Here is a 10,690-nt window from a genome sequence, read left to right on the forward strand (position 1 = left end):
AATTTAAGTAGAGAAAGAATTGAATCAGAGGTTGATTGTTTAATCCTGTTAAATATGTTCAAATAAAAAAAATATTAAAAAAAAATACAAAATAAAAAATAATATCTGACTGAAAAACGTTTCCTGGTTGCTGTTGTGCATTTCCTGTTTATGTTCACTACATTACCAACAAGCCTACAGTCAGTGACTGGGACCTTCCAACTGAAACATACAGTATATCATAGTGTAGAATTAATTCAAGCCAAGTCCTTGAAACAGGTAGCATTAGTCTATTTACTGTATTATATAGTTAATTTCAGTCCATGAATCCAACCTTACAATTATTTATTTCACACTCAAGGGTTTTTCAGTATGTAGTTTCAATCTGTTGATGTGTACTATGAGGCCCAGTCCCTTTATCATTGCCCCTCAGAACAGGCTTTGTGGTGGAGGGTAAAGTTGTCCCTAGTTGCTGATCATCGATCAGTTTAGCATTTTCCCCACTAATGGTTATGGTAAGTATTGGGTTGAGGGAAGACTAAAACAGGTTTTATTACGTCTTAAGCCCAACTCAGATTGGGAAGCTTCCATTTTCATCAGATTCCTATAACATTTCTTGGTAATTATTATATTATAATTATCCCTATTTGGTAATTATTGGTTTATTCTAGGTTGGATCTCAACATTCCATATTGTTACACAAGGCTGTTTGATGAGTTTGAAACTGAGTAGAGTTTTTCACCCATTTGGGTCACAACCACATAAAGCCCCACATACGTGTTAATAGGATGTCTGTTTCCATGACAACATATTTAAGTGACATCACAGCATCGAGTAGTTATAGAGGTCTTCTGAGTGGATCAGCTCTCCATTCTTACAGAAGAACTCAGGAACAAACTTTGGAGTGAACGAATGAGCTGAACGAGACGCAGTCAGGGAGACAGTATTTTGATGGGCATGGATATAATGGATATCGTGTTTATCGTGGAAATGGTGGAGGTCGTGGGCATCGCCCTGGGAGTCATAGGATTAATACTGACCATTGTGATCTGTGCTCTCCCCACCTGGATAGTGACAACCTTCATAGCAGATAACTCAGCCAACACAGAGGTGGTCTGGTACGGCCTGTGGATGAGCTGTGTGACCCAAGGCACGGGAAAGACACAGTGTGAAGTGTACAACTACATGGAGTATTGGAAATATGATCTGCAGCCTGCCAGAGCCATGATCCTCACTGCCATCATACTGGGGGTTCTGGGTGTCTTGTTCTTCATGTTCGGAGCCAAGAGCACCAACTGCATCAAAGACAAAACATCTCAGGCCAAGTTGATAATTATCGCTGGAATACTTTTCATCCTGGCTGGATTTCTCATCCTCATCCCTGTTTCCTTGCTTGCCAGATCAATCATCAGCGACTCCTCCACGCGGATCAAAGGGAAGCCTGAGTTGGGGAACTCGCTGTACATCGGCTGGGTGGCGGCCTCCCTGCTCCTGATTGGAGGGGTCACACTGTGCATCACTGTGAGAGTCTTTGGATGGATGATGGGAATCTTCGGATGGGTAGTCTCCCAAGTGCCCAGTGCTCTCTCTGTATGGATCCCATTCAGGCATTATCCTGAGCCCCACTATGGGGACATTTGGATGGTTCTGATGACAACCTCCATCTCCTCCATCCTGGGAGCTCTAGGAGTGATGGGGTCCATCTTTGGGACCAGGTGCTGTAACTGCATCAAGAGTAACAGGATCAGGGTCAAGGCCAGGTTCATCAATGGAACATTTTTCATCCTGACTGGTATACTGCAGTTCACCACTGTGTTTTTGGTTGACCATTACTTAAGAACGGTTGTCCACCTGCAGCTCTACCCACACATCCTGTTTACCCAACATGACCTGGTTATTTTAGCTGAAGTCTGTAGGTGGTCTGCCTCCATGCTCCTGATAGGAGGGACCATACTCTGCTGCTGCATCTTCAAGAGGAACCAGCCAGACTCAACGACAACTACATCAACCTCCCGCTAACAGCTCTGTCTTCAACAGGTCATAGAGGAGTTTATGTCATATTGTGGTGGGACCATAGTCTGGTGTAGCTGCTGCTGCTACTGCTTTAACAGAGAAACTGTACTTTCTTTAATTGAAAGCAATGGAGAGAATAGAATTGTGATTCTATATGTAATTCTATGATAAAACAACCTCTATCGTTTCTGTTTAATGTTAAAGAGTCGGAAAGGACCAGATATGTGTGAAAGCAACATAGTTATTGCTCCACCTTGTCTTTAACACGTCAAAGAGGAGTTTGTCATATTGTGTTCAAATATTCAGTTAATTTAGACTGGGAGTTCCTGAGGAGACTGCAATGAAGGGACATATTCTCACTGTTTCCTCTCTGATGTTCTATACCAGTATTGATACTTCTCTTTATGCTTCTTTAAAATGGGATGAATTTAAGTAGAACAATTATTGAATCAGTAGTTGATTGTTTAACCCTGTCAAATATGTTCAAATTAAATAATTGTATCTAACGTTTCCTGGTTGCTGTTGTGCATTTCCTGTTTTTGTTCACTACATCACCAACAAGCCCACAGACAGTGACTGGGACCTTCCAACTGAAACATACATATATACAGTTGAAGTCAGAAGTTTACATACACCTTAGCCAAATATATTTCAACTCAGTTTTTCACAATTCCCGACATTTAATCCTTGTAAAAATTCCCTGTTTTAGGTCAGTTAGGATCACCACTTCATTTTAAGAATGTGAAATGTCAGAATAACAGTAGAGAGTATGATTTATTTGTGATAGTGCCTGTGTGTAGCTGGTGTAGAGGAGTCAGGCGCAGGACAGCAGATATGAGTAATAAACGTCGTTTATTCAAAAATCACAAAACACAATCAAACGAACCCACAATAACGGACCATATCACACATAAACAATCACTCACAAACAACCATGGGGGAACAGAGGGTTAAATAATGAACAAGTAATTGGGGGATTGAAACCAGGTGTGCAAGACAAGGACAAAACAAATGGAAAATGAAAAGTGGATCTGCGATGGCAAGAAGGCCGGTGACGTCGACCGCCGAACGCCGCCCAAACAAGGAGAGGGACCGTACCCCCCCTCCCTTGACACGCGGCTCCAGCAGCGCGCCGACACCGACCTCGGGGACGACCAGGAGGACGAGACGCAGGGCGGTTCGGATGGAGACGGTGGAACTCCCGCAGCAACGAAGGGTCCAAGACGTGCTTCACCGGCACCCAGCATCTCTTCTCCGGACCGTACCCCTCCCACTCCACGAGGTACTGAAGGCCCCTCGCCCGATGCCTCGAGTCCAGGATGGCTCAAACAGCAAACGCCGGAGGAACCTCCCATACCTCAGACTCCTGGAGTGGACCAGCCACCACCGGCCTGAGGAGAGACACATGGAAAGAGGGATTAATACGGTAATCTGGGGGAAGCTGTAACCTGTAGCATACCTCGTTCAGTCTCCTCAGGACTTTGAATGGCCCCACAAACCGCGGACCCAGCTTCCGGCAGGGCAGGCAATGGGGCAGGTTTTCAGGTCAAGAGCCAGACCCGGTCCCCCGGTGCGAACACCGGGGCCTCACTGCGGTGGCGGTCGGCGCTCGCCTTCTGCTGCATCACAGCCCTTGCAGGTGCACCTGGGCGGCGTCACAGTTCTTCTCCGATCGCTTAAACCATTCTTCCACCGCAGAAGCCTTGATCTGGCTCTGATGCCAAGGTGCCAGAACCGGCTGATACCCCAGTACGCACTGGAAGGGGGAGAGGTTAGTGGAGGAGTGGCGGAGTGAGTTTTGGGCCATCTCTGCCCAGGGGATGAACGCCACCCACTCCCCCGGCCGGTCCTACCCACATCCTGGTTTACTCTATCCACCTGCCCGTTACTCTCGGGGTGAAAACCTGAGGTGAGGCTGACCGAGATCCCTATCAGAGACTATGTCCTCAGGCACCCCGTAGTGCCGGAAGACATGAGTGAACAGGGCCTCCGCAGTCTGTAGGGCCGTAGGGAGACCGGGCAAAGGGAGGAGACGGCAGGACTTAGAAAACCATTCCACAATGACCAGGATCGTGGTGTTGCCCCGTGAGGGAGGAAGTCCACCGACAGGTGCGACCACGGCCATGGTGGAACGGGTAGGGGTTGTACCTTCCCTCTGGGCAGGTGCCTGGGAGCCTTGCACCAGTACTTCCCACTAAGACAGCGTACCATCCGACCGATGCCAGGATGACCAGAGAAGGGTGACGTGTGGGCCCAATAGATCAACCGGTCGCGGACAGCATACGGAACGTACAGACACCCAGCTGGAATCTGGAGAGGAGTGGGCTCTGCACGTAACGCCCGCTCGATGTCTGTGTCCAGCTCCCACACCACCGGTGCCACCAGGCAAGAGGCTGGGAGTATGGGAGTGTGATCCATGGACCGCTATTTTGTGTCATACATCTGGGACAGTGCGTCTGCCTTAGCGTTCTTGGAACCTGGTCGATAGGACAGGGTGAACACAAAACGGGTAAAAAAAAAAAACATGGCCCACCTTGCCTGGCAAGGGTTCAGTCTCCTCGCCGCCCGGTGATACTCCAGATTGCGGTGGTCCGTCCAGATGAGAGAAGGGTGTTTAGCCCCCTCAAGCCAATGTCTCCACGCCTTCAGAGCCTTGACGACAGCCACCAGCTCCCGGTCCCCCACATCATAGTTTTGCTCCGCAGGGCTGAGCTTCTTCGAAAAGAAGGCACAGGGGCGGAGCTTTGGTGGTGTGCCTGAGCGCTGAGAGAGCATGGCTCCAATCCCAGAATCGGACGCGTCCACCGCCAAAGAGGGATCCGGATGAGCCTGCACGGGAGCCGAGGTAAACAGAGCCCTCAGGTGACCAAAAGCCCTGTCCGCCTCAGCCAACCACTGCAGTCGCACCGGTCGCCCCTTCAGCAGTGAGGTAATGGGAGCCGCTACCTGCCAAAGCCCCGGATAAACCTCCGGTCATAGTTGGCAAACCCTAGGAACCGCTGCACTTCCTTTACTGTGGTGGGAGTCGGCCAATTACGCATGGCTGAAATGCGGTTACTCTCCATCTCCACCCCTGACGTGGAAATGCAGTACCCTAGGAAGGAGACGGACTGTTGGAAGAACAGACATTTCTCAGCCTTGACGTACAGGTCATGCGTCAACAGTCAACGAAGCACCAAGCGCACCAGGGACACACGCGCCGCGCATGTAGCGGAGTATATCAGAATGTCGTCGATACACACCACTACACCCTGCAACGTGCAGGTTCCGGAAAATCTTGTCAACAAAGGCCTGGAAGACTGATGGAGCATTCATCAACCCGTATTCATCAACCCGTACGGCATGACGAGGTACTCATAGTGCCCTGAGGTGGTACTAAATGCCGTCTTCCACTCATCCCCCACCCGGATACGCACCAGGTTGTAAGCGCTCCTGAGATCCAATTTTGTGAAGAAGCGCGCCCCGTGCATTGACTCGATCGCACTGGCGATGAGAGGCAGCGGGCAGCTGTACCTGACAGTGATCTGATTGATATCCCCCGATAGTCAATACACGGGCGCAGACCTCCATCCTTCTTCACAAGAAAGAAACTCGAGGAGGCAGGTGAAGTGGAGTGCCAAATGTATCCCTGCCCCAGCGATTCGGAGACATATGTTTCCATAGCCGCCGTCTCCTCCTGTGACAAAGGATACACGTGACTCCTGGGAAGTGCTGCGTCTACCAGGAGATTTATCGCACAATCCCCCCGTCGATGGGTTAGTAATTGAGTCGCCCTCTTCTTACAGAAGTCGAGAGCCAAATCAGCATATTCTGAGGGGATGCGCACGGTGGAGACCTGGTCTGGACTTTCCACCGTAGTCGCACCGATGGAAACCCCTACACACCTCTCTGAGCACTTCGTGACCACCCCTTGAGAGCCCTCTGTTGCCACGAAATAGTGGGGTCATGACAGGCCAACCAGGGTAGGCCCAGCACCATGGGAAACGCAGGAGAATCAATAAGGAAGAGACTGATTCTCTCCTTGTGACCCTCCTGCGTAACCATGTCTAGTGTAGCGGTGGCCTCCCTAATCAGCCCTGACCCTAATGGTCGACTATCTAGGGCGTGCACAGGGAAGGGCCCATCCACAGGAACAAGGGGGATCCCTAAACTATGGGCAAATGAACGGTCAATAAAATTCCCAGCTGCGCCTGAATCTACGAGCGCCTTATGCTGGGAATGCGAGGAAAACTCAGGAAAGTTTATGAACACATACATGTGAGCAACAGGGGGCTCTGGGTGAGCCTGGTGCTGACTCACCTGGGGTGACACGATAGTGCCCTGCCTGCTGCCTCGACTCCCTGAGGAACCCCCCCCCCCCCGTACCGACCAGCAGTGTGCCCTTTGCGGCCACAGGGAATGACCCCTCCTCTGGTCGCCCTAAGCGCAGCACCTCCCAGCTCCATGGGCGTCGGAGCGGAGGTGCTGGGGCATGGAACTGACAGGCCCCGATCCGGACATCCGCGGGTAGCCAGCAGATTCTCCAGCCGGATGGACAGGTCCACCAGCTGGTCCACCGTGAGGGTGGTGTCTCGGCAGGCCAACTCCCGACGTGCAGTCTGCGCGAGGACGTCCCGGTAGTGATCGATCAGGGCCCTGTCGTTCCATCCCGCGCTGGTGGCAGGGTCTGGAAGTCCAAAGCAAAACACTGCACGCTCCTCGTCCCCTGCCTCAGGTGGAACAGACGTTCTCTGTGTAATGGTCCAACGCCACGTCTCCTTTACTCCTTCATACGCCGTTGGACCACTCCAAGGCTTTGCCTGAGAGGCAGGAGACGAGGGCGGACACACTCTCACGTCCCGAAGGAGCCGGGTGGGCGGTTGCCAGGTGAGTTCCAGCTGGAGTAGGAACCCCTGGCATCCGGCAGCCGTCCCATCATACTCCCTCGGGAGCGAGAGCCGAATCCCACTGGGAACGGTTGAGGAGGGGTGGACAGTGGGGCCTGCTGTAGTGGGGCTGGAAGACCTCCTCCTCTCTCCCAAAAATCCATTGTCTGCAGCACGCGATCCATGGCGGTGCCCAGACGTTGCAACATGGTCGCATGCTGCTGGACGCGCTCCTCTATCGCCACAGGGAGGGCGTCTGCTCCTGCTGACTCCATTCGGTAGGTGAGTGATTCTGTGATAGTGCCTGTGTGTAGCTGGTGTAGAGGAGTCAGGCGTAGGACAGCAGATATGAGTAATAAACGTAGTTTACTCAAAAATCACAAAATACAACAATCAAACGAGCCCACAATAACGGACCGTATCACACATAAACAATCACTCACAAACAACCATGGGGGAACAGAGCGTCAAATAATGAACAAGTAATTGGGGGATTGAAACCAGGTGTGCAAGGCAAGGACAAAACAAATGGAAAATAAAAGGTGGATCGGCGATGGCTAGAAGGCCGGTGGCGTCGACCATAGAAACGCCGCCCGAACAAGAAGAGGGACCGATTTTAGCGGAAGTCGTGACATTATTTCAGCTTTAATTTCTTTCATCACATTCCCAGTCAGTCAGAAGTTTACACACACTCAATTAGTGTTTGGTAGCATTGCCTTTAAATTGTTTAACTTGAGTCAAATGTTTAGGTAGCCTTCCACAAGCTTCCTACAATAAGTTGGGTGAATTTTGGCCCATTCCTCCTTACAGAGCTGGTGTAACTGAGTCAGGTTTGTAGGCCTCCTTGCTGGCACACGTTTTTCAGTTTTGCCTACAAAATTTCTATAGGATTGAGGTCAGGGCTTTGTGATGGCAACTCCAATACCTTGCCACAACTTTTGAAGTATGCTTTGGGTCATTGTCCATTTAGAAGACCCATTTGCGACCAAGCTTTAACTTCCTGACTGATGTCTTGAGATGTTGCTTCAATATATCCACATAATTTTCCTACCTCATGAAGCCATCTATTTTGTGAAGTGCACCAGTCCCTCCTGCAGCGAAGTACCCACACAACATGATGCTGCCACCCTGTGCTTCACGTTCAGGATGATGTTCTTCAGCTTGCAAGCCTCCCCCTTTTTCCTCCAAACATAACGATGGTCATTATGGCCAAACACTTCTATGGTCCTTGACTAGTCTCTCAAATCACTTCATGATGACGGAAGTGAGTGCTACGGGGCGATAGTCATTTAGCTCAGTTACCTTCACTTTCTTGGGAACAGGAACAATGGTGGCCCTCTTGAAGCATGTGGGAACAGCAGACTGGGATAAGGATTGATTGAATATGTTCGTAAACACACCAGCCAGCTGGACTGCGCATGCTCTGAGGACGCGGCTGGGGATGCCGCCTGGGCCGGCAGCCTTACATTTACATTTTACATTTAGTCATTTAGCAGACGCTCTTATCCAGAGCGACTTACAGTAGAGTGCATACATTTTATTATTATAATATTTTTTATTTTATTTTATTTTTTAAATTACATACAGACTTTTTTCTTTTTTTTCTTACATACTGAGACAAGGATATCCCTACCGGCCAAACCCTCCCTAACCCGGACGACGCTATGCCAATTGTGCGTCGCCCCACGGACCTCCCGGTTGCGGCCGGCTGCGACAGAGCCTGGGTGCGAACCCAGAGACTCTGGTGGCGCAGCTAGCACTGCGATGCAGTGCCCTAGACCACTGCGCCACCCGGGAGGTCTTGCGAGGAGCCTTGCGAGGGTTAACACGTTTAAATGTTTTACTCACGTTGGCTGCAGTGAAGGAGAGCCCGCAGGTTTTGGTAGCGGCCGTGTCAGTGGCACGCTTTCAGTTTTGCACGAATACTGCCATCAATCCACGGTTTCTGGTTGGGGAATGTTTTAATAGACGCTGTGGGTACAACATCACCGATGCACTTGCTAATAAACTCGCTCACCGAATCAGCGTATTCATCAATGTTATTGTCCGACGCTATGCGTAACATATCCCAGTCCACGTGATCGAAGCAATCTTGAAGCGTGGAATCCGATTGGTCGGACCAGCGTTGAACAGACCTTAGCACGGGCGCAAAATTGGGTCAGTGGCAAAATGAGTCGTGGTCAGATTTTCCGAAAGGAGGGCAGGGGAGGGCTTTATATGCATCGCGGAAGTTAGAATAACAATGATCCAGGGTTTTACCAGCCCGGGTCGCGAATTTGATGTGCTGATAAAATTTTGGGAACGTTGTTTTCAGATTAGCCTTGTTAAAATCCACAGCTACAATAAATGCAGCCTCAGGATATGTGGTGTCCAGTTTACATAGATTCAAACAAAGTTTTTTCAGGGCCATCGATGTGTCTGCTTGGGGGGGGATATACACGACTGTGATTATGATCAAAGAGAATTATCTTGTTAGATAATGTGATCGGCATTTGATTGTAAGGAGTTCTAGGTCAGGTGAACAAAAGGACTTGAGTTCCTGTATGTTGTTATGATCACACGTCTCGTTAATCATAAGGCATACACCTCCTCCCTTCTCTCTTACCAGAGAGATGTTTGTTTCTGTCGGCGCGATGCGTGAAGAATCTAGGTGGCTGTACCGACTCTGATGACGTATCCTGAATGAGCCATGTTTCCGTGAAACAAAGAACTTTACAATCTCTGATGTCTCTCTGGAAGGCAACCCTTACTCTGAGTTTGTCTACCTTGTTGTCAAGAGACTGGACATTGGCGAGTAGTTAACTCGGGAGCGGAGCGCGATGTGCCCGTCTACGGAACCTGACCAGAAGACCGCTCCGTCTGCCCCTTCCGCGGCGCCATTGTTTTGGGTCGCCGGCTGGGATTCGATGCATTGTCCGGGGTGGTTGACCAAACAAAGAATCCGCTTCGGGAAAGTTGTATTCCTGGTCGTAATGTTGGTGAGTTGAAGTTGCTCTTATATCAAATAGTTCCTCCCGACTGTACGTAATAAAACTTAATATTTCCTGGTGTAACAATGTAAGAAATAACACATAAAAAAACGAAATACTGCATAGTTTCCTAGGAACGCGAAGCGAGGCGGCCATCTCCGTCAGCGCCGGAGTGTATTAGGTTAGGATTGGGTTGAGGGAAGACTAAAACAGGTTTAATTACGTCTTTAGCCCAACTCAGATTGGGAAGCTTCCATTTTCATCAATTTCCTATATTTTTTCGATAGTTATTATATTATAATTATCCCTATTTGGTAATTATTGGTTTATTCTAGGTTGGATCTCAACATTCCATATTGTTACACAATGCTGTTTGATGAGTTTGAAACTGAGTAGAGTTTTTCACCCATTTGGGTCACAACCACATAAAGCCCCACATACGTGTTAATAGGATGTCTGTTTCCATGACAACATATTTAAGTGACATCACAGCATCGAGTAGTTATAGAGGTCTTCTGAGTGGATCAGCTCTCCATTCTTACAGAAGACCTCAGGAACAAACTTCGGCGTGAACGAAACGCAGTCAGGGAGACAGTATGTTGATGGCCATGGATATAATGGATATCGTGGAGGTCGTGGGCATTGCCCTGGGAGTCATAGGATTAATACTGACCATTGTGATCTGTGCTCTCCCCACCTGGATAGTGACAACCTTCTTAGCAGCTAACTTTACCAACACAGAGATGGTCTTGTACGGCCTGTGGATGAGCTGTGTGACACAAAGCACGGGACAGACACAGTGTGAGAAGTACAACTCCATGGGGTATTGGCCCCACTTTCTGCAGCCTGCCAGAGCCATGATTT

At 49.4% G+C, this 10,690-nt stretch overlaps 1 protein-coding gene and 1 pseudogene across 1 annotated transcript; both read left to right on the forward strand.

Moving 5' to 3' along the window:
• Positions 1 to 887: 887 nt before the first annotated feature.
• LOC139551962 (uncharacterized) lies at positions 888 to 2,502 on the forward strand. The gene has a single exon (XM_071363290.1). The coding sequence runs from the start codon at positions 931 to 933 to the stop codon at positions 1,996 to 1,998; it is 1,068 nt and encodes a 355-aa protein (XP_071219391.1). The 5' UTR covers positions 888 to 930; the 3' UTR covers positions 1,999 to 2,502.
• A 7,926-nt stretch (positions 2,503 to 10,428) lies between these two features.
• LOC139551891 (claudin-4-like) overlaps positions 10,429 to 10,690 on the forward strand; it is an 8,541-nt pseudogene continuing 8,279 nt past the window's right edge.

Source organism: Salvelinus alpinus, chromosome 24 (assembly GCF_045679555.1).
Source record: "Salvelinus alpinus chromosome 24, SLU_Salpinus.1, whole genome shotgun sequence".
NCBI classification, from domain to species: Eukaryota; Metazoa; Chordata; class Actinopteri; order Salmoniformes; family Salmonidae; genus Salvelinus; species Salvelinus alpinus.